The following is a 25,165-nucleotide window of genomic DNA, read 5'->3' as shown; positions in this document are numbered from 1 at the left end:
AAAAAAAACAAACGTATTTTCTCTCTGCTTACAAACATAAGAACATGACAGAATAACAAGATTACATAAATGACTCTTGAGATATCACAACATTTGTATAGCTTAAGCATTTCTAGGAAGTTTTGTTTTACCTGTCCTGAATGTTCTTCCTGACAATAAGGAAGTAAGATTTAATAAGTCGTTCAATCACTTCACAATCTCGTTGCTCACGGGCAGAAAGTTTGCGTGCAACAGGTACAGGCTATGTAAAAAAATAAAAATCTCAGTTTACCAATTCTGCTCATTTGCATAAGTAAATAAAACTTGAACTGTGGAGTCTAAAATAAATTATTGCTCTTTCAGTCTGATAGCCTGATAGATGTGACCTGTCTTGCAACAACTCTCTAATTCTTCATAAATAAAATTAGAGATATGTCAAAATCCAGATCTGTGAAACCAAGGTCAGAGGGCACCACTACTAAATTTTTTTTAAAAGCTCACTAAAGGAACTAAGCTCTCCAAACTCTTAAAGGAACTCCATCTATTTTTAACTTAAGTGAGTTTGGTCTTTAATGATTCTTTTCCTCTAATATAAAAATGCCAACTTCAGCAAAAAAGACAGGAATTTGAGTTAAGACATGAGCTGAGATTTGTTTCTGTACAAAGAACAATCTAGACAAGGAGTTCACTTGCACAGGAATTTGGGAAAGGAAGCCAGTTATCCCAAATCATGGGCTGAAACTGGAGGGGGAGGAAAGATGAAGGACTGGGCAAGCAGGAAAGCAGAAGAGACTGGCTAGAGCTCCCTGTCCCTATAGTGGTAATTATTTACAAAGATATCATATATTAGTAGCAAAGTTACAAGACCTGGAATTCACGTATTTTTCTTTCCTGATCCTGAAGTACGAAGAGGAGGTATTTGTCTTTCATGACTCACCACATCTAATAGGTTTACAGCATGTCCTTTTTGAGGACTAGCAGGCAGGGCAGCAGCTGGCTTGGGTTTTTCCTCTGTCAGTACCTCTTCCACTTTAGAGGGTTTGAGCATTCCTCTCCAGCTGCCCGTTCCAGGCTCCTGAGACGTATCTCCCACTCCAGGAGCAGCCTGCACAAACAGCACAGGGAAGAAACATTGGAGAATTAAGACTTGGGCACTGCAAAGCAGTGTCTGAGCAAATCTACTATTACTGAGCTACAGGTAAGACTCACTAAAAATGAGATTTTCATACATATATTCATTCTATTCTTCACATTCCCCACCTTTGTTATCCCTTTGCTGCTTACATCTGACACAACGTACCAATAAAATGAAAGCTTTTAAAACTCTTATTCTTCCTAATATTGGTATGAAAATGCCTCACATAGAGAAGCTTCCCAGCATTTTAAGGGTCTACAAATCACTTCTGAAATATGGAATGGTCTTCCTAAATCATTTGGCTGTTACCACTTTTACCATACATCCTTGGAGCAATACAATCTATACCATCAGGATCATTCTGAACGTATGTTTTGAAGATCACCACAGCTCTTGGAAGACTTGAATTTAAATTCTTTGGTATTTTATTTAAATATAAACTGAAGTTTCTTACAATAACAGCTAAAAAATATGCACATTTATGTTTCTGGGTACCACATCTACAAATGTATTTGTGCTGCCAGACCTCAATTTACAGAAGGCGCTTGCTTGTTTGTACTAAATCAAAACAAAAAACTCCATCCTCTGGAAGTGAAAAATCAGAGTTTCTGGGAAGTTCTAGACAAAGAACGACTCACTGATCTCCTGAGAAAAGGACATAACACCCGAGTCTTAAACATTAGGAATCACTGGACAAAAGAAATATTAGTATAAATGGTATCCACCACATGTTAAATTAGTATTAAAAAAACAAACACAAAAAAACCCCAACAACCACTACCCAAAAGCAGTTTATTTTGATGTGGAACAGTGGTAATTTTTATTTTGTACCTCCCATAAGCCTAGTATCCGTTCTATCTACTACTGTTCTCTAAAATATATTGCTGTTTGAAAAACATTCAAGGTCATTCAAAGTTCTGAACTACTACTACTACTACTTATGTCTTGTTTCAGATATAGGATGAAATAAGTTAAATTTATCTATTCTGTTTACAATTAAAACACCACAGGCTGATCCTGAGTCTGAAAAAAAGAGAGTCAGAAACAAAGCATGGCAAACAGAATACCAACAGTTGCATACTAGGAGGAAATCCAGCTAAACTGTGCAAATCAGAAATTTTATTAAAATTGCACAATTGTTTAGAAGTTTTGTAAAAAATACACTATAAGAATTCAAATCAACCTCTGCTAATAAGAGAGAACCATTGATGAGGAAAGCTCCATTACATGATTTCTGATTGCAAGACAGCTATTCAAAACGGCAAAAATCCCTCTGCCACTCTAATTCAGCACTGCTGTGGAGCCGGCTCTATCTCCAAAGCAGTTTCAGAAACAAAGCTACATTCTTTCACAAGAAAAAGAGTGTTGAGTATGTTCCACCTAATAAAGGACAGATTTTGTAGGAAATACAAATTAAACCAAATTTGGCAGCTTCCTGCAACTTCTTAAGTCACAACAGTATCCTCACAGTTGCTCTTGATTTCTTTTTAACATTTGCAGAGTATCAGAACCTCTAAAACTCTGATGAAAATAATAGTTAAAATTCTACTACTGACTAGATTTCTGACTTCAACTATTTCACTCAGGACAGAAATGGCACCTTTGCACCACAAGCTGAATGTGCTTATGCAATGAAGCAGAAAACCTAAGTCCTCTTGGTACTCCTAATACACAAACTTGTGACTACCCATCTTTTCTGACTCCAAGTGAAAGCAGTTAGCAAAAAAGTCTTTACAGTAATGAGTGGTTATTTTAACATGAGAGGCAGCACACCTGAAGCGTAAAAAAAAACCCACTGCAGAACACATTTCATGAATATAAGTAAACCAGGGATTGAACGATTATGTGAAAGAAAAAATGGAGGTTCAGTTTGAACAAAGCCTATAAAGATTCCCTGCAGGAAGCAGGAAACTCACATTTTTAGCTTATCTTCTGTCCTCCTTCTTTAACTGTCAACACATTAAAAACATGCAGTTTAACAACCATGCTGAACACTTTCGATGACAGTACTGTTGCACCAAACAATCTACTGACTACAGTTTGAGGCAAACGATGCTGCATACTTGCACCACAATCTATTGCAACCAAGAGTTCAAACAGAAAGCAGTGACTTTGCCACCTAATGGCACATCTTTACCTGCCACTGCACATACTAAAATCAGTAATGCTAAGTAGTCTATACTCTGTAGTGCATACTGTGTCAGTGACAGAACACTAAATACAACTGCTTTCTGTACTATCTGTGGTACACCACAACAGAAATGTGCATGCAGTGCTTATAGGAAAAATCAAGACAGACCTTGCCATCAGCCTCAGCAGAAGCAGCAGTAACAGTCTCCTGGGAAGCAGGTGTCAATGCACCTGGAGCTTTAGAAGACTAAGGAAGGTAAAAAATGCAGGGAGGGGAAAAAAAAAAAAAGTAATTCAACTGAACACCACCAAATCTACCTAGCAAATTTCATACACTTTTACCTATTAGCATCTTTAAAAATCCAGAAAAGAAAATATTTTTAATTTGCAAGCAAAACAGTCATATAAGCAGGAAAAAAAGAAAAAAAAAAAAAGCATCTCCAAGACAGTTAAGAGACTTTTGGCTTATCTGGCCTTCAATTTCATTGCAGCTCCTACACTAATGATATAAATACGAAGTCAATAAAAAGAAGGACCAAAGAGCACTGAAAGCAATCTCTAGATACTACCTTAAATTCCCAGTTCCTCACTCAGCTTCTACTGATTAAAGGTAGTAATATCCATTCTGGGACTTCTCACTTTTTAAGCTAACAAACTTAATGAACCAATTTCTGTCAGTTGTAGTAACACCTGTTACAACCTGTGAGAAGCTTCAACTATACTGTGTATATTTGGATTCTAAATACTTCACGTAATATTAAATATCTAACTGTCTAAAATTCCAGCTGATTGTCAGACCATTCATTTCTACAGCCAGGTAATGTTTTCCATGGCACTGCTTCTTCCACACATATACTTACTTGTCATTGAACTAATTCCAAAACCTGGTAAAGCTAAGCAAGCTCCAGAGACAGAATACATGACCTGATTATGACAATTAAGTGAAAACGTCACCTCCACCATCTTCTCCCAAAGAAAGCAAGACTGCGGTAAGTTGCAGTCTTAAGAGTGACTTACACACATTTCAAAAGACAAACAAGTGATTTAAAATATTCAGTGTGCCAACATAGTGACTTGGTGATGGTTTTTGTTTTGTATCTCAGCCATAAATTTAAGCATGCAAGTTCTAACTCCATTTTTAACTTCTGCAGGCATTTTAAGACTAACCTCAGATGATATTCAGGTAATAACTGTAATATTAATGTGAATTTATAGGCAAGTCTTTAGAAATCCCAGATTAAAAACCTGCCAAAAATTGCATCTTTGGAAGAAGAAAATAACATTCCACTTCTATCTTATGAAATTGAAAGAAAAAAGCCAACACCTGGAAGCCCCCAGGACTGTTACTAGGGCAGCATATCAAAGTTCCCAATACTTAGATTGGATCAAAGGAGAGTGCATTAAACTTGAAATGAATAAATAAATAAAAATTAACATTTACTTACCTTGTCTCGTGGCACAGCAGAAGGCAATTCCCGGGCTAACCTGTTACGCCTTTGTTCCTTTAAAAACAATCCAGCAAGACCTCAATTATGTATTACTCTGTATCAACACATATGCAAGATTTGAATTTTACAGATGACTTAGGCTTTAGAGACAAACACTAGTAATTTCATCTCATCCACTGTCATGTAGTCAAACTATAATCCTATGAAAATCTCAATTATTTGGATAAAACTACTCTGATTACCTGGTCAAAAGTAAATTGTCAATATAAAAACTTTTGCAAAACTTTATCAAAACTAGAGCCTTTAAAAAACAAAATCAAAGCTACACAGTTTGGCTCAGCATAGATATCCTACAGCCCTCATTAAGCTTTAAATCTTTGGAGTAATCCAAAAGGATTTGATTCTACAGCCAGCAGGGTTAACTGTGATTAGCCCAAAAGGAAGGAGGATGCAGAATTCACTTTATAGCAAAACAGATTTTGAAGCAATCAGGACAAACAAAGATCTGATTTTCCTTGAAATTAAGAATTGATTGTCCACTGAATAAGGATAAGATGTTTTACGTTCTTTGCTTCTTCAAAAATTTCAATGTCCTGTTCATGGGAAAGAACTAGTTTAAGTAACACATGATAATACAATAATCTCATATGTTCAACTTCACAAAGTCCTAATTTTTGTACTCATGGCAATTTGCACGCACATTGTTTCTGAACTAGATTCAAGAGCAGTCTACCAAGGCAAATTCAATTGTGTACCCAGTCAATACAAAAGTTATGTATAGCAGAAAGTAAAAGGTTAGAACTAAAAAAGCAGAAATGATAACATAAGCACTTAAAAAAAGAACACTACTACAAAAGAATGCGTTGGATAAGCAGAGGAACACAAGAATATTCCTGAGATCTCATCCAGATGGATGAAGTACTGCAACAAAATCAGATTGCAAGAAAGAATGAGCAGATCAGTTGTAGAACAACTGCTTCTATAGGATGATGATAGCAACAAGTATTATCAATCAAAGCTGGGCTTGAAAAAAACAGACTATTGAAATTGTAAAAGGCTTATGGGAGATTGACGGAGAAAACTGTCTTAGGCAGATTGAAGTGTGGTAACACAGAGATTCAAGAACAATGCTGAAAGGAAGAAGAAATTAGAACCTGAATAGAGGAAACAATACTTGTATTATCCTTTCAAGAATGATAGCAACATTGTAGCTATTGATTCATTCTGTCAAGAGACAAAACGCAGTTACTTCAACACTAAAGAGTATTTCACATCTATTTAAAGTTTCTCTTCTAAAAATTTCATTTAATAGCCAATACTCAATTAGATGCCCATCTTATCTTCCAGATAGAAATACAGGCAGAATTGTTTTCAGTGAAATATCAACCACTGTTCCTGAATTTAATATGCAATATAAATGTAACAAATCAACAGATCACAAGATAAAAGTAGACACCATAATTGTAATATATCACATTTTTGTATTTCAAAGTGTAGAGCCTTGCTTCAGCGAAAGAAACTGAAGCATTTGTTCTTTTACTAATTATTTAGGCTCTCACTTAAAGGAGTCAAAAGATTTTTAAATTTAAGAGAATTTATTTTCTTACCTCTATGTTGTTATTCATTAAGCCACAGGCATCAGCAAAGTCTGGATGTTTAGTATTGATATAAGCTAACTCAATGGCCACTAGATTATGAACCTGCAATGCAATGTCATTCACAGTTCAAAAATTCAGTGAGTTAATCTAATGCTAGTGAAGAGCAATGACCTACAGTGCTAGAAATCATAATCTAACTGTCCGTATCAAAAGCCCGTTCCTACTGCCCCAAAGACATTAAAGTTCTGATCCAGAAGGCAGGAAGGACATTCATTCATTCATTGCAATACATTCGGACCTTCAGCCATTTTGGATGTTACATCAGTTTAACCTGTTAGCTTCATCAAGCTAACCTCTCTCCAGAAATAAATAATCAAAACTCAGCAATTTAGTAAGTGTAAGCTATATAGTCAACCTTCAGCCACAAGCCACATAAAACATTTGAACCAGTGAGAGGTGGCTCACTACGGGGGATAGTGAGCATAGAGGACAATTTTTGCTTTTCATATCAAACATACACAGAGTCAATAACTGAAACACTTTGTTTTCTCCCTAGTAAACAGCCCAAAACAGACTTTTATATTAAAACACATTTATTCAAAGCCAGAAGTTGAATTTTTAGTTCTCACTAGCTAGAGGGCATTACAAGCAAAATCAACATTTTGCGTTGATTTTATCTCCAAAACACACGGAATAAGGACTATAATTCAATCTTCATCATTGCATCCTGGACTCTACAGTAACTGCACAGCTTCTGTTAGAAGGGAGGGAAATATACCTATATCAGAAAGACTACGAGATGTTAAATCCAAGTTTTAGTAAAATTCTTCTTGGGAAACTGAAACATAGGGGACCATAAGCTGAAGAGGGTTCCCCCTACCTTTTTGGTTTTTATGTATCTATCTTCTAATATAGAAGTTTCAAACCATGTAGATATTAAATATCTAGCTATTTAACAAATATAAGATTCCTTTAATAATTTCAGTTCCAAATGTTACAGAGTAAACAGAAGCATCAAGAAAGACTTCAGAAAACACACGCTTTTTCCAGCAAAATTATAGTAGAGAATTACCATTTCATTTGTGACAGGAAGTCTTCTACGCAGAAGACAGGTTACTACTTCAACTATGGCATCATGCAATTTAGGAAACCTCAACAATTCCTAAAAACAAAACAAAAATTTACTGATGAGAGTCCCAGAATTTTTTTAGGGAAGTGGGGGGAAAAACTCCCAATAATTACAAACATAATTCTAAAATATGCATTTTTACCTGTGTACTGTAATTACTACAATGCTGGATAATCCTCTGCATTTCTTCATGAACCAGCTCCACACAGCGCAAACTAGGTTCTTCTAAACGTTTGATTTGCCTTTTTACCAGCAATTCAAATGAAACTTCAGGAACAAACAAGGCAGGGCGGGGACCCTAGTTCAAAAGGAGGCAAAAAGCTGCTAAATTTGTATTAAAACAATGCGCATGTCTAAGAAGTGCTCGCACCCAAAAGAACACTCAGAGCAGGTCTTAAGAGTAAAATATGTTACAAGAATATTTAAACAGCAAAGCTATAAAGTTATTACCTTTGAGACAAACTCTGTGTTAAATAATGAGTAACCAGCATCCTCATAGAATCTTTAAGATTTCTACCTACTAGTGTCACTCTAGGCTTACAACTATGAACAATTCTTTTCACATCTGGGGATCCAAGTTTAAATGACATTTATTACAAAAGTAAAGATATTCTCTTCCTAACTTCAGACAGAAAAGTTACTTGACAGTCCTGGCCATACAATTCTTAGTGCAAGGTAGGTGGGTTTTCTGTTAGGTATAATCGTAATACAGTGTCTGTGATTTAGACTGTTTGGGATAATTTCATTTATGACCATACAGACCAATGCTTAGCTATATATAAAACATTTTTTACCTGAAATTTCCTTTTTTAGAAAAATTAAATAATTTTAATTTAATTAATTTTTAATTAAATGAGTTTTAGAAACACAAAGATGTGATATGTCAAATAAAAACAAGACATCTCTCCTGTTACTAAATACTGTTTTACATTTTGCATTTACAGAAGGGTAAGAGCATGCACACAGATCATTGCTATAGAGCACCTAATACGCTCCAATTTGAGTAATTATTGACCATGCAGAAACTCGATTTTCTGTCCACACCCAGCAGAACACAGTACAAAAGCAGGCTTACATGTTTGACACCCAAAGTCAAGCTCTAAGGAGTGAACATTCTATATACTACAAAATGGAAAAGTGAACTTACTCTGTTAATTCTTAGCAACACCAATTCCCATATTCACAAGAAACCAAATCTGTCACGTAAACACTGAACTGTTGAAGAGCTGTGTCCCTTATATAGAATTAAAATATCTGAATGTGTCCTAGCCCATACATCTCAGACTGAGTCTTCATAACTAACAGAAGTGCTTAATGCAAAATAAATGCAGAGGCAGTCTTCCATCACCATTTCTGTAATATATAATAGCTTCAGCACAGGGTTGCCAAAGCTGGGCCCAAGCTCTATTTCAGCTTGTAAATAACAGTAATGAGATGCAAGCATTCACCTCAAACTCATTCCCTATAGGATAATGGCTGCAAATCTGGATATTGTAATTTTTCCACTTAACATACCAAAACGCAGGATTCAGCCTCTTCATATTAACTCATTCAGCTGAGATCATTAATTCACAAGACTGAAGGAGCACAAATTTGTTGAAACCTTATCTTCAAATCCAATATATAGCAACACCACTTAAAAATACAGAACAACACTCACAGTAGCATTTCTAATGGCAGTCAGAATATCAATTGTGTTAAGGCCACCCAGTGGGTCAACAGATTCTAAAGTTCTTCCAAAGGTCTCATGAAAAATGTAACAGATTCGGGCTCCACCACATCTGAAAGAATAAAATAACAACTCAAGTAGCAAGCAAGAGAAAAGCTCTCATTGCAAACATTTTTTACAGTTACTTGGATTCAAACATTTTTGAATATGTTGCACTCCAGTGTAGTATTACTGCCAATGAAAGCCAGCAAGAGCCACTGGGTCAATCTAACTGCTCAGTCAATATTCTAGAAAACCATTCAGTACTTACAGCTCTGAAGTCTCTATGTATTTTGCTGTTCCTTCAATAGTGTTACAATATTCTGTGGCAAATTTGGTAATAAGCTGCAATAAAGTGGCACTTTTGTCCTCAACAGGTTCCCCATAGCTGTTTAGTAGAGACTGATACTGAGCAGCTAAAACATTGATTCTGGTTTTCAGTTCTGGCAAACAATCCCTGATATGATGCATCAGTAGTCTAAAAATAGAAAACAGTCCCTCATTAGAAGGGAAGAAAAGTTTCAGCTTTATCATCTCCATCAAAACAGAGAAGAGACAGAAAACAATCAACAAAGGAAAACATTTACTCAGGAAAATTACAGTAAATTCAGAAACTGAATTTGGAACCAAACAGTCTTCCTTAGCGTATCACTGTACAGCACCAAAAGAGAAAGGAAAGGTAAAAATAAATGTTTACACATATTTCTAACACACCAATTTATATCTTAAAGTATCTTTTAAAGCACACATTTATTTTATTTTATATAATATGTAATACCTGTTTAGTGTCCTAGCAAGATACTTGGTTCCGTTTCGATTGGCTAGGGAAGGATACTTCTTTTGAAGAAAACCGTACTCATCACGAATGGAATCAGCTACACTCTTCTTATTGTTAATATCCAACTGACTCCTTAAGTTAAAAGGCAGAGTGACACAGTACTTAATAGATGCAAAGTAAAAATAATTTACACTTCTGCTTTTCTGGACAGGACATCTAACAGCTGGTTTTTGCTTTACACATGTAACTCATCTTCCTTAGACAATAAAGGGTTTTATTTGTTGTTCCATGTAGCATAGTCAACAAATCAGCATGGGTAGCAGCTGTACACAGACTAAGCAAGCTTTCATCAAAACTACATGAGATTTGACCTAGCTAATGCAAAAAATAAAGTGAACAGTACTATAGCCATATGCAGTTAGCACTAATATATACAAGATCTGTACTGCACCAGTGCTAATGTGAACAGTTGACTAGAAGCATCTCTCAAGCTAAAAAAAAAGTACAGTGGACAGAAAAAGTGTCCCTACTCCTTTCTAAACTAGCAGTTTATTGAGTGAAAGAAGAACAGACAGGCTTTTGAAAAATGAGCAAGAAGGTTCTCAGTTGCTTATTGAGAATCAACATCAAGTCACCTTATTCTTAAAATCATATTCATGGTTAAAAAAGCCGAAAGCATTACATTGTATTAACACAGTTTTAAAAATAGCATCAATGTGCCTAGACAGACCTGTTCACTACTCCAATGATGCCAAGTTTGACTGGAATCACTCTTCCCATTAGCACATCCATAGCATCAGTGCCAGCATCCATGAGATCCAGCTTTGTGATAACAGCAAGGGTTCTTCGACCTACCAAAAGGTAAACACAACTTAGAGGGTTGTTTTGTCTTGATCAAGGTAGCTAAAACTCATCATTCAAAAAGTTCCTCGGACAGCTGCATGAAGTTTAATACTGCAAACCAGCAAAGACTAGCACAAGATGTGGTATTAGTCTATCTGGAATCCCTTTTTAACGGGAGTATAAGAAAGTATTTGGCAGGTACTGCTCCCCACACAGATCTGGTTGAAGAAAAAGGTTCAGGCACCATGCAGTTTGAAATTATAGTCATTATTGATTACAACAAACATTTTTGCATACTACATGAGGTTAGAGGTGTTACTAAGCACTTGTGGAGAAGACAAAGTAAGACAGGCAGAGGACTCGCAAGGGTGAGTGGCCTGAACATATTTCTAATATATATGTAGGACCAGATGTAATGGCAATCTGTTTGGAATTGTATTTGAAATACCACTACCCACTGGAGAAGCTGCTAAAGGAAGCACCAGGCCCACTTCCAACATAGTGCATCAGATACATAGCTGGAAGCCCCAAGACACTAAACAGCTTGAAATCCATACACTGAAGAAGCTTTAGGGGATTTAATTTTACTAATGAAACATATTTCTATTGAATACATGACTGAATGTTTTCTAAACTAAAACTAAGCTTCATACTGGGCACTGAGGAGGAAAAAGCGACCTAAACTCATTAAATAGGTAAGTATTGCACATCTAAACAGCTAGGAGGCTAACATACACAGGATTTGTTTGGGACCATAATATTTCCTGGGCTCTTAGGTCTGAAAAAAACATGGCAAGAACTTTTTCTTTATTTTTAGACTCAAAAAGTGTGTTATATTTTAAACCAGTACCTCAGTGAAATCACTAGGTTCTTGGGTTTTGAAACTTTCAGATGAATGAAAGTCAGAGAGTCTACCTACTTTAGTACTTTAAGTTTTCATTACCTACCATTATCCCTACAGAACCTGCATCATGAGCTGCCACTCCAGACCTTTAAGGTGTAGAATTTTGGGAAGTGAGCCAAAGTCACAGCTGTTCATTTTTACAGGGGTAAATTAAAAGGAAAGGGTCTGCTGCCTTGAACCAGGACAACTTGACTGAGAAGACGGCCAGAAAAGGTTCTCCCTCGAGGTTACGTGTCTGTGGAACCTATAAGGCTTAGGCAGACAGGCCAAAGCAGACTCGAGGTTCAAAAAGAATCAAGAAATGTTACAGTTTGAGAAAAAAAAATTTCAGGGTAAAGCATACCAACACTAAATTTTAGCTGAATTTCAATATACCTATTTTCCAAGTATACTCTTCCATATTCTTTCAGATCACACAATGCCATTTATTAGTCAATGGCACTGATAGCACTTTCCATAATCAAGAAGCAGGTACCCAGTAGCTTCAGATCTGTTTTGAAATCATTAGGTAAATAAAAAATTGTAATCCTCTTTTTAGATTAAATCAAATTAGTCAGCTCTGTCACATAAGTGCAGGGCATGAAAATGGACACTGACAGTATATATTAATTTTATTCTTACTAAAAGACACTAACAGCTAGACAGTCAATTACTAGCTGCAGGATGGCATGTTTTCTCTACTAGAAGAAACAACATTGGACAACATCCTAACAGACCACTGTAAACTACTAAAAATCTCAAAACCCCCAACATCCTGTAATACCATTTTGCTGCTCTGGAAACAGAAGTGGTTCCTGCGACTTCTAAAATAGTTATTTGGCCTGTTTGTAAGCCAGAAATCTATTAGATATTAATTCATCACAGCATTCTCAGAGTTGCAGAGATGCAGCAGGAAGTCTTTAAGCAAATACAATAATTGTATTTTCTAGGAAATGCAGTAACATTTATTTTTCTTACTACTTTTTTCCCAGACGACTTCAGTTCCATTTTAGGATTTAACTTAAAAAAGAAGCTGAATTACAGGATCCAGTTTTTCATGCTGCTTACCATCTGGATCCACCTCCCGTGCAATTTTAAGTGCTTCTGACGTGGCCATGTCTGTGTTAGCAGCTGTGACTGCCAGAATAATTGAATTTGGGTTGCTGATGAATTGAAGGATTAGCTCTCTTATTTGAAGTTCAATGTCCTTAGGCTGATCACCAACAGGCACCTAGAGAAAAAACAACATGGAACTGGTCACAATGGTATATTTATGCCTGTGTGGGACCACTCATTGAAAGTTCATACCCTATACCACGGTATAAGATGAAGTTTTCCAGCCCTTTCCTTCCCCCTTCAAACAAACAAGAAAGAAAAGGAAGATCTTGAAGGGTATAAAAATCAAAACCACTCCTACACAAATAAGCATCAATTCAAATTATTTAACACTGTTGTCCAGAAGACTTGGTATCCAAGAACCACCTGCACAACTGGCAGAGTAGGGTACGTATGTATGCACAGGCAGGGAAAGAAGTCATCTTGTCATCTTCGTCCTGCAGAAAATTATTCAGTATAGATCCTGAACAAACAGGACCTGAATGTTTCTTCTAGTTTATCCTCACTTTAAACAACTTCTTATGCAAAATATGCATAGCAACTTCTGGAGAAGCAATGGTGAAAACATTTGCAAACTTGTCAACTACCTATGTATCTGCAGGTACAACTTTGAAACTTTGAGCGCCACCTCTTCTATCAAAAAGAGCATGCAGCCCGCATGCTTCCAATCCCTCAGTCGTATATAGAGAGAGGAAGAACTTAAGCACATCTACCTCTTAAAACAGTGAAAAGCATCAGTAAATCTTATACCAGAAGATAGTGACATCTCGAATTTATATAACCAACTACTTAACACTAGGAAAGCTGTTTATCTAACAATACAGAATAGTGCCAAAGAGTAAACATACACTCCTTGTTTCAAAATACAGTGTTCACAGTGAGTCAGAAAAGAAGCATGCTGCATCTTACCTTTGTCATTCCAGGTAAATCCACAAGAGTCAGATTTACAACATTAGATGAAAAAATCTTAAGATGAATAGGTTCAGGACTGATCCCCTAGAAATACATTAATAATGAAAATGAATCACTGTACTGGATTATTTAAATGCAACCTTTAGAAAGCCAAAAGCTGTAGTTTTATACTAGAAAAACGTTCTTCCTTCATACACTTTACAACTATGTGGTGAGGAAAAAAAAGCCAGCCACCTCTGTCAACCAACTCCTTTGTCTTTGGAAGCAGCCCTGCTTTCCTCCTCAGTATAACGCATAGAAACTTTTATATTTCAGTGATTATATAGATATGTAAAACAGAATACTCGACTTTATAACTACACATAAAGCCATGTATGTGGAAGAACGGAAGCAAGTTTAACTTAAAGTTTACTTTTTGCACTATTATTATGGAAGTTTTGAAGTAAAGCAACAGCAATTCTCTGCATTTTCTCTTAGCTGAAGTAATTTATCTCAGCAGCACAGTGAAAAAAAAAATCTCAAGATAGCAAGCAGCATTACTGTGTTCTTCATTAGAATAGTTCAATGCTTTTCACTTCTAGCTGCCAAAACTGTTTAAGAGAGGTTTAAGCAGCAAGAGAATCTACAAGAAGACAAAGACGGACAGTGCAATATTTACCTTATTATTTCCTGAAATTCTCTCAGTTTCATTTTCTATTTCCTGACGAATTTCATCAAAATCTGTATAGATCTGAAGTACAGAAGAAAAAAATTGTTTAAAAATCAAAGACAGCATCCATACACACAATTGCAAAATAATAATTATTACCCCCATCAATATCAGACAAGGTATAAAAGAATGTTCACCAAAAGAGAATTTCAAACACTTGATTCCATTTCTAATCTAGTTGCAGTCCTTTTACGTTAATAAAGAATATGTACCCTGAATCTTCTCATCTCAAAAAGGACGAAGTACAAGGACAGAGTTTAATTTCAAAATTTTTCCACTCTTGTCAAAACTATTCTCCTTCCACCAATCCCAAATAAGTTAGCACAGAGCTACCCTTGCACAGGTTCCCGATGCATTCCTCTAGATTTCCTTCAATTTCTAGCACTGCCTAGAAGGTGAGGAAATCAATTTAAAGTAATAAATACTTAAATAGTTCATCTGCCAACAAAAAGATTACTTTCTTCAAGCAAAGGATTAAGTTTTGACTGTTACTGAAGTCCTATGTCACCTCAGCCTCTGCTTCACCCCCAATGCACATTAGGCTCTTCTTTCCGTTTCATAGCTTTCTAATAATCTCTGAAGTTGCCAATTCTTCAGTGGACTGAAATGACTTGTGATTGTACACTCCCTTGTCTTTGCAATGTCTGTTCTAATTTCACCAATGCACAAAAAAGAAAAATCAACAAAATAACACAAAAAGGATTAAGATAAATAACTCAGCAGAGTCAATGACCCACACAACATACAACCATTGATAATCTTTCTGTCTTGAGTTTAAAAGAATGTTTGCAGAAGTTTTCTACTCATAAAAAGCAAACCAGAAAATCCTCAATACTCTGGCATATAGTATAGCAGGCAGAATAATCTCCTTTTTGGGAAAATAAAGGGAAGAGTAACAGAATTAAGTATATATACGATAGTATCTTTATGACACTGTTACTCCATCATCACAGTAAACATACCTTATTTTTGGTGTGAAGAAATTTACCCCACTCTTCAGCATCTATCTCTGAAAAAAAAGAACTGACACATGAGGAAGAGGAAGTAGATGTTTCAGTGACATTTTTCTGAGAGCTTGTTTGTTGAAAACTACAATGTGATTTTGGTTTTTTTTCCAAGCAGCAAGAGAAAAATTACATCTGCTTTCTATGGCTAGATGTTAAAATAGCTCAGTACAAATAATTTGTGATTCTGCTTATTTAAACATTGCATCTCATTACTCTTTTTGTCTGTCTTACACAATGTCCACCTTCCTAATTGTGACTGAGCCAATCAGCTATCCTGCCATTTTTCAGAAATAGTCTAGTCCATTAAATATCAGCTTGCAACAGAAAACAAAAAAATTATTAGCAATAGCTTAAAAAAAACCGAAAAAATAATACCAGCTTTTAACATCTTTTCTTTTACCATGCAAGTGAGATCAAATTACAGCTGAAAGAAAAAGTTAGAAAAACCTGTAGAACCAAAACCAAGCAAACAGAAAATACATAAGAATTCTGCATAACAATGAAGTCTTAGGAGAACATGTCTCTTCCCAAATCTGTCAAGGACCAAACATCTTAACCCTTGTCAGTCACCACTGATGTCTGGAATTACTTGGGGGCTATCAAGAGCAGTCCCAGAAACAGCAAAGGAGGTTTTGTCAATTCCTGCTTCGTAGGGCAGGCAGCAGTTTGAGTCACACTGATACTCACACTTCCACAACTAGGTTTCCAAGTATTAGTGATAAGTTCCACTTCCATTTTTTTTGTTTGCTCCACAATACAGCAATCTGCTCTAGAAGAATAGTCTACAAGAAATCTGGCCATTTGGCAAACACACTGCTTACCTACAATCAAGTCATGTTTCAAAACATTTTTTCCACTCAAGTCGAATTTCAAGATACTGATCAATAGAGATTTTTTTTTAAAAAGGATTTGGGAATTAGAAGTGCAGGAAATTCTATGAAGCAGCAATGGTACAGAAGAAAAGCAAATATCATCTCATTCTAATGCAACAAGGTCAGAAAACTAAAAATCAACCAGATCACCAGACTCAGCAAAATAATCAATAAACAGAGTAGTCAACGTGTAAAAACAAAAGTGTAATCAACAATAAAGTGGCATGAAATGTATGTGGTTAGTGTATAAAAGCATGCACTTTATGCATAGGGAGAAAAAGCAAGTGGATAAAGGCAACCTTTAGAAAGGTGTCTTGCATTTTTCCATGTAGCAGGGTCTGCAGTTAAAGAGAAACAGCATTGAATGATGTTTAAAATTTTTAATCATATTTAATATAGCATTTTATTAACTTTCAGTACCAGACTGTAATACAAATATCACAAATGCATACAGACAGATGTGCATGCTATTCTACGACAGATGAGAATGTGTAATATATTAACAATATGCACAGAAATAAGTTCTTAACACTCATAAATGATGCATATTAATCAGATATTCTATACGACAAAGTTTATTTGATGATGACTTTATTATTGCTGTTCATCTAATTCCAACAGCCCACAATATTTCTATCTGAGCATAGGAAACAGCACCATTAGGTTCTGCAAAGCTGAACTTCTTTGACAAAATATGTTTCTCATCATTTACTCATGGCAAGAATGAGAAAGAGTAAGGAAACATTTTTAATGTCAGTGGAAGCAATATTACTGTATGGGAAAGAAATCTGAAGTTTTGCACCAATCTTTCTAATGCTCAATTAAAAAACCAATTATTGCAGTTCTGAGACAGATTTAAGAAGAGACAACATTAGCTATCACCCTTCTCAATTTTCAATTTTCTCAAAATATTTATGGAAACTGCATTACAAAATAACCTTTTTATTGAAGGGCTGATGAGTTTACAACTGTATTTTTATGTGATGCTAGTACAGCAGCATGGAAGTACAAGAATCAAAACAAACTGGAGAAGACATTTTTAGCATGTGCCTGTTTGGCACAAAATGCAAGTAGCACAGCAACAATCGATTCTTCAGTTTGGAAAGTCTAGTATCTGGGGAGTTATTTTAATGTCTTGCTCAGGTTAGTAAGTCAAAGGTTTATCATCAATGGAAATATGCTGATTTAGATGGACTGGATCCATTAAGGAAAAAAAGTTTAACAAACTACTTTTATCCTCACTGTTCTGCAGGCGCATGAGTTATGAAGAAACAACTGTTAAGAGGCAGCTTTTGTTTGTCTTGGTTGGTAAACAGGCAAAATCACATACCCATCTCCAAAATAAGTGCAAAACGAAAGGGCTCGTTAATTCCAGGTTATTAAACAGGTTTAGTTTATTTATAGTTCAGAGGAAATAAAGCAAAATGCACATATAGGAAGAAACTACAGTATCTTCAAGATTGTATTGGTTCCCCTCTCTTAAAAAACTGAATCTAAGAAAGTCAGGAAGAAAAAGATACAGCAAGATACTGTCACCATTAAATTTGAAAGATATGGACCAAAGACTCTCCTGTTATGCCCCTCCTACAGACATGATGCCCTCCTAGGACACATCATTTTAGTCTAACATTACTGGCTTTGTGGTGGCAGAGGAATTTGCAGCTACGTACTAGGCTTAGTTATATGTAAAAAGAAATGTTTTGGTTTAGTATAATCTATTTACTTTTAAAAATACATATAAAAAAGGATGCATTCTAGTCAGAGATATTGCATTTTAATTTGTTAACATCTACAGAACAAAAGAGACTGAAAATTTTGTAGCTTTAACAAGCTGCAAGTTTTCTTTGCTATATATGTAACACAAGAGAAGACTGAAGCCATGATAAATGGTTTAGTCTTAACCTCAGCCTTAGTGCACATAAAAAAAAGAAGAAAAAAGTTAAGGAATAAATGCAGTCTCCTGGTGTGTACAGAAAATCTCACGTGGCCCAGGTATAAGCTTTTAGAAGTTTCATTTTATACAGCAGTGAAACTTGTCCTACTCTTCTGAGGAAGACATACTGACACCTCTTTAGTATTTGAGAAAAAATTCTCAATAGCTGTAATTCAATGCAATGGAGTTTTTAGGAAAGAAGGAAGGATTGGCATTACTCAAAATGCAAGGATGCTCAAGGCAAGGAGAAAATATTTTCATTAGCCTGCATTCAACAACCCAATGTTCTGGTTTACGTGTAGAACTTTTTTTTTTATCACGAGTTTCACTGGTAAATCAGCCTTCTCCTGGTTATGTTACTTTCTAGAAGCTTTTTGGGCAAAACTTTCAGGTGAATTAATCACCTGATTACATTCAAGATTAAATGCTAGATAAAAGTGTGGAGAAATGACATTTCGGTCATTATAAAATTAAGTATTTCGCATTATAAGAAATTATTAAAACAGCAGCTAATAAGAACAAACAGATCTTGTCTTTGGAAAAAAATAAATCTCCTGAATAAAGCAACAGTCTGTTTGCTTTTCTTGCAGTTCATACCTTGGAGTGAGACTTGAAAACTTTAATTATTATACTGGAAAACTAGACATGACTACAGTACTTTTCTCAGGACTGCCCTCCACCAAATTGTTACTTGTTACCTCCTGTACTGCAATGCTGCTTTCAGAAGCTCAAATACAGTACAATGTTAACTGACTTCAGTTATTCACGTATCTCTTCCCCCTTCCTAAAGCAGTAGAAATGTTTTTCATACACAATGGGAGCACAAAGAAGGTGTTCAGAGTCATAAAAGGTTACCACCATAAAGGATTTCTTGCAGCATGGCAACAAGAACTTCCCAAATACTAAAAAGGACAAAAATCAGCAAAGCATGAAGAATCTTACCTGTTTTCTTAGCTTTCTAGTTCCCATACCTTCACAGCTCTTGGACCCAGCAGACTACCATCTGAACTCTCTTTCCCCCCCGCCATGACCTCATCCTTTCCTAGTTCTCTTTCGCGAAATTAAAAAAAAAAAAAATCCAACTTGTGAGAAAAACATGTGCACATCTTCCAATCCCTTCTGTATGTTTCCATCCTTGACGCTAACTAGATGGCAAGCTCTTTTGAGTGAAAGCTCTTTTTCTCTTGTGCTTCTACAAAGCTAAGTACAATGATGCAGTCCACACAGTTTGGGAGCTAGGGGTAAGAGATTCCTATTCGAAGTAGAGAGCAAAAAGCTGAAAAAACATTGTTGATTTAGCAAGCAACAGATCTGTATTAATTATTCCTGTGTCCATATCAATTCTATCTCTTCAGAATTTGAACAATGTTCAGCTTCCTATCTTGGACAAAAAAAAAAAAAGAACCAATAAACATTTACTAATTGACCCTTCATATGTTCCCTCCTCTTTTCCATTTCCTAACAAATAGACAGGCTACCAGAATAGGTCTTAGCTACAAGAGCAATTTAATAATTCACAAGACCAGGCCCAGTTCTCTCTTAAACGCTGCTTCTCTTGCAATTTGATAAGAGACCACCGCAGTGCAGTATCACCACATCAAACACATCGTATGTGCTGAATCGCTAGAGGTTAACAATAAACAGCAAAAGTATAATGAGAAAATTTCCTTCACACCAAACCACAGACCTCTGTATCAGTATATGTGTATATATATTGGTCAGAAATATCATGTTATGAAAACACACCACTTCATATTTAATGGAAAATTAATCTCTCTGCTATTTTCTGACTATCTTGATTTATTGCAGTGATCACTGTGCAAAGGTATCACATAGCTCAGTGACTGAGGAACAGCGGAGATGATCTTTACTGTTAGAAAATCAGAAGTCAGTTCAAATGTCTGGCTGCAATTCTTTCTCAACAACCTTTCCCAATATGCACTCAAGAATCAAAAAAAACCCAAAATTCCCCAAAAACCACCCCAAAAAACCCCAAAACAACCAAACAAAACCCCTAAATTGATATGAACTGATATTCTTTGGCAACTCATATGCATCAGAAGATGTCAAAATTAAGCTATTGGAGAGACACAATTTTTTCCTTCGTAGTCATAAAGACAATTGTCCATGCTTAAATGAATACCACAGCAATCTAAAGTGCTTTCTGTTAAAAACAAGGAAGTTTTCTAGATGCAAACACTCAGAGGTAAAATTTCAGCTTGTAAGAACCACAGACTAGTACTATTTTTAAATGGATGTATTCATATGTAATACTAGTACATACCTAGAACACGCATTAGAATGGATAAAGGTGACAAGTCACAAAACTGAAATCACAAAACAAAGAGGCAGTTGCGTAAAAGTATCTCGGCAGAGTTCATTACCAGCACATTCAGAAAGCAGCATGTGAGGCTGATACTCTCTTGTCCAATTTCAATTTGTAAAGAAGAAACCTCTCATCTGGAGAAAATCCTTTTCTGCAAGACTATGAATAGATTGTCCTCTGGGAAATTCCAAACACATATTCAACCCTACCTCAACACCCATCTCATAACAAACAAAATATGACCTGTAATAGTATAGTGACTTATTACAATGTCAGACAGCATAGCCAGGATAAAAGGTTGCCATCTTTTTTCTTTCCAAGCTACTCAATCCCATCTTCTCAGATGTAACACCACAATCCAAACATATGCTAAAGCAGATCAATGACAAAAACATTTAGACGATAACTTGTCTGAATTTTTGGAGGGAGAAGTCTTACAACTGGTAAGTCATAAAGGCTTGTCTGTTCTTACCAAACAAGCCCATGTCTCTCAAAGGAACATCAAGAGCTTATAACATGTACATCTTACCTACTGATTTTTTTCTCCCCAAAGATCTAAATGGGCTTTGTAAGTACTAATTTAGCCCAACATCCTTATGCAATAATATCATTATCCCATTTTAAATTTAATATCTGAATCCCCAGATCAAATGCAACCTACAAGAGAAAGGCTCTGCCTTGACTCAGAATACTCTAATTACAAAGCCATCTTTTATACCTGTAAAGTTGCACAACAGAACAAAATCTATTTTATCCTACAACTCAGAATCAAAGTATTCTGAAAAGTACTAGAAACTATACACCGCACAATGTACATAACACAAAAACACATTTAAAGAGGTCAAATGTGCCATTTCTAAAAGGCTGCCCAGAGATTCTCTGAATTCTCAACCCTTGGAGGTTTTCAAGACCCAAACGGATAAAGCCCCAAGCAACCTGGTCTTGAGTTCAGCTGGCCCTTTTTCGACAAGGTTAGACTACAGACCTCCTGAGAAGATTTCCAACCTGAATTGTCCTACAAGCTCTCACAATCCAGCACACCCTGGAGTGCGCACTAGAAGTTCGTAATTGTTATGAACTCAAATTGTGTTCTTTGCTTGCGGCAATAATGAAAATTGGAGCTTCAACCTTTTAAACTGCACAATATTAGTAACTGTTCTTCAGAAACCAAAGGCTATAAATACAATGTGAAAACAAATACTGTAAAGAACTTCTGATACCTTGACCTACTATTGCTAGAAATAAATTAAAAAAAATTTGAACAATGAGAATTAATAATTATAGCCCCAAGTTTATCACACCATCAAAACCCTGTGTACTTTTTACTGTCTACATCAAAAAGCTAAGATTTATCTTATGATCAGAAGGTGGATATGCCCCTGCTGCTCCTTCATAAGATCAAGAGCACCAGTTAGTATAGAAGGAACGTTCAAACTCCCAAGGGACAACTGAGATTACTTTCTTGATCTGCTGAAGGATAATACAGAAACACTACAGAAGACACAAGCTTGAAACTAGACAGCTTCAGAACATTTAAAGTGTAGGTCTTGATGCACTTGGATAATCTCTTGGGGCAGCCCTATAAGGTAGCACCTGTAAGCTACAGAATGTGCCCATTAAATTCTGTTTGCATCTACTACACGTTTGTTTTCGTCTCTCCTTCTGCTCTATTCAGAACTTCTCTATTTCCTAACCTCCTTCTAAAAAGTCACACTCATCCTCTGAAGGAAAAAAAATTCCTATTTATACAGCAAGAGGAGGTGAAGAAAAACACATACAAGAAAATCATGTTCTCTACACTCTAGACAATCATTATCATAACTGAAATGCTTTCTTTGGCCTGCTTTTCAGAAAAGTGTTTCCTAAGAACAAACCAAATCTTAAAACATTAAAAATATTTTGAATATCCAAAAGATTTTGACTTCATGACATTTGCTAAATAGACAGAATAGATGAGAACAGCTGTGTTTTCTTCCAAGTAAATTTTAAAAAGCAAGCTCAAGTTTTAAGATTACAACAACTGATTTTTCAATCAAATAAACAAGAAAAATTAAAGGTCTCTTTCCTACAAGACAAAACACAATCTTGGATCACACTTACCATTTTCATCGCCAGCTGTTTTCCGACCATCCTCTGGGGAAACATGCACCAGCTGCAGAATAAGGGGTCTCCGGGTGACAACTCCAGTACCTCGTGGGAGCAGATCCCTCCCCACAAGACTTTCCAACACAGAACTCTTTCCACTGCTCTGAAAATTGGAATACAGCTACATGATTTTCTTAAACATCAAAATGCTTTAATGTTTTAGCTTTAGCTTGCTTTCATCACTCCTGCAAACAGTGCTTTATTCCATCCTCTGCTATACAGTGCGTGAAGGAGTGGCTTACAGACTCGCTGCATCTAACACCTTGGTATCACACTGCATAGACACTGAAGGACATAATTCTGCTGTAAACCACTAACTGTCTAAACCTGCTTGGGATACTTAAAAGCCATGGAATACTTCAAAACCATGTAGATAGATGTATTTTCTATCTCTTAAGGCTAAATTAAACACGTAATAGGTTTCAGAAAAATTAACATCTTACTTAACATTTTCTACCCCAAATATTAATCTCTCCAGAAATATTTTTTGAATAGAAAAAAATATTTTTCTTTATAATGCTCAGAAGGTAATTCTATGTCTTCTACTATATCATCTTCTAACATCTTGCAGTATCACTTCACTCTGTAGACTAAGGAATTTAACCTTCTGTTAGTATTAACATAGGCTGGTCATGGTAATACTAACAGGATCATTATACAAAAAGATTAACTATGTACAGTTTAGTACACTAAGTACACAACCTTATATTCTTTCAGTTTGGGGGTTTTTTTGTATAATGTATATCAGCTTCCTAAGTGCAGACATTGTTTTATACTCTAAATATATAAACAGTTTTATACATTCTGTCTCACTCTCTGTGTGTATATATATAAGTACAACTGAATTGACTGTAAACATCTGTCTGTGTAATAACACACTATAAGAAGTTGTGAAATACTTAAAGGCTGTAAAATTACAAATTCACTTTGAGAGTCTACATTTAAAATGTTCTCCTGTAGCACTTTTGTATAGAATGCAGAAGTGGGCCACATGGTCCCATAAGCAGCTGTGAACACATGGGTTTTAACAGTGACTCAAGACTACAACCGTGCTAAAACTAACAATAAACAATAGACTCAGATATGTCAACATAATACTTTGAAAGTCTGGCCAATAGAATTTTCTCTTTTTAACAGAAATGTATTAAACTCTTGCAGTTTTCTGCAGCTGAAAAGTCAACATGGGCATGCCATGAGAAAACCTGCTCTGACAATCATTGCTGTCAGCTAGCAAATATTTCTATATTAATGCTACTATCAAACAATTCTCCTAAAAAAACCAACAAAAAACAACAAAAAACCCAAACAAACAAAAAACCAACCCAGATGCTTCTGACAGCTAGAATGTGCATTACTGCTAGACCTCAATTCAGCTTACCAGTTCTGAAAGAACAGATTCGAGACTTCACATAAATCATAAAATGAGAACATAACCTAGCATAACATGAAATAAAAGCAGTGTTGAATATCTTTTAAATACCACACATTTAGTGACTTTTCTAAAAATGAAAAATAGATCAGCAGAGATCAAGCAACACAGCACTACCAGACAGCACATTTCTACTAGTGCAGTAAGACAAGACAGGAACATACTACATGAGAACATTAGAACCTATTAAAATAGGACTTGTATGCAGAAGCATTGACATAATTACTAAAATGCAAGGCCAAATCCCTAGAAAGCTTGAACAAAGACAACAAATTAAAGCCTTCTTTTCTTCTAACACTTTACTGTATAACTATGTTTTATGGCACAGAAAAATGCTGGTTTATCAACAATGTCATTCGTCTCCATCAGCGAGTAACAAACCAATGCAGATTGTGTATATTTTTCAAATTAAATCTAAGCAAAACTTGACAGCAGTGAGGTCAACTGCCTAGAAAGAGTAGGGAGAACAGGGTCACAGGAAACAGAAATATAGCCTTATTAAGATTTTTTGCTTCAAAAGACTCCCTTACAAAGTAATTAACAATTTTCTTCTTCAACTGACCTTCTCCAATCAACTTCGGGCACCTTCCATGCAAGGAGCTTATGACAGGACATCGGGCACTGAAATCTTACCAAAGAGTAACTGGAGAACAATCTGGCCAAAGCATGAACTAACTCTGGAAGCCTCCCTGAGAGATACCCCATTGTAGCACAATTCTGAAGAATTACTGATATTACAAAATGTGAAAAAACATAAATTTCAGAGTGACAAGCAACTTCTTAACAAACTTCATAACTTAAAACAAGTGGAAAACCTGCTTAAAAAGATGAGCCATGATAAAGGTTCATCAGTTGCACTGGGGAAAAAAAAAAAAAAAACACACAACAAAACCACCAGGGTTTCATTTATTGAAAATATTTGTAAGCATCTGTTGAGCAAGATTCCTTACATACGGGTAGAATGATCACTCACTCTCAAAGGGCTGGAGGTGAGACTTAGATGAAACAGCTTCTCCTGAACATAAAATCCAAGTAGAGAAGGGACAATACTAAATAGCTGAAGTCCTTACCAAGAACCCCATCAA

General features: G+C 35.8%; 1 protein-coding gene across 1 annotated transcript in view; it reads right to left on the bottom strand.

Annotated features, from left to right (window-relative positions):
• The window catches only part of DNM1L (dynamin 1-like), a 29,662-nt gene extending 4,877 nt beyond the window's left edge, over positions 1 to 24,785 (bottom strand). The window contains exons 1-16 of the mRNA XM_009699804.1: positions 24,714 to 24,785; positions 22,607 to 22,754; positions 15,331 to 15,377; positions 14,318 to 14,389; positions 13,657 to 13,743; positions 12,700 to 12,862; positions 10,636 to 10,756; positions 9,906 to 10,037; positions 9,399 to 9,605; positions 9,080 to 9,200; positions 7,562 to 7,717; positions 7,363 to 7,452; positions 6,300 to 6,392; positions 4,690 to 4,746; positions 917 to 1,084; positions 132 to 241 (exon numbers count right to left, since the gene is read on the bottom strand). Coding sequence (XP_009698106.1) covers positions 132 to 241; positions 917 to 1,084; positions 4,690 to 4,746; positions 6,300 to 6,392; positions 7,363 to 7,452; positions 7,562 to 7,717; positions 9,080 to 9,200; positions 9,399 to 9,605; positions 9,906 to 10,037; positions 10,636 to 10,756; positions 12,700 to 12,862; positions 13,657 to 13,743; positions 14,318 to 14,389; positions 15,331 to 15,377; positions 22,607 to 22,754; positions 24,714 to 24,785 — 1,844 coding nt within the window. The remainder of the gene's footprint in view (positions 1 to 131; positions 242 to 916; positions 1,085 to 4,689; positions 4,747 to 6,299; positions 6,393 to 7,362; positions 7,453 to 7,561; positions 7,718 to 9,079; positions 9,201 to 9,398; positions 9,606 to 9,905; positions 10,038 to 10,635; positions 10,757 to 12,699; positions 12,863 to 13,656; positions 13,744 to 14,317; positions 14,390 to 15,330; positions 15,378 to 22,606; positions 22,755 to 24,713) is intronic.
• Between the last annotated feature and the right edge of the window lie 380 nt (positions 24,786 to 25,165).

This window comes from Cariama cristata, unplaced genomic scaffold (assembly GCF_000690535.1).
Source record: "Cariama cristata isolate BGI_N322 unplaced genomic scaffold, ASM69053v1 scaffold43944, whole genome shotgun sequence".
In the NCBI taxonomy this organism is placed as follows: domain Eukaryota; kingdom Metazoa; phylum Chordata; class Aves; order Cariamiformes; family Cariamidae; genus Cariama; species Cariama cristata.
The sequence above is the reverse complement of the archived record's forward strand: the minus strand, read 5'-3'. Positions and strand labels throughout refer to the sequence as shown.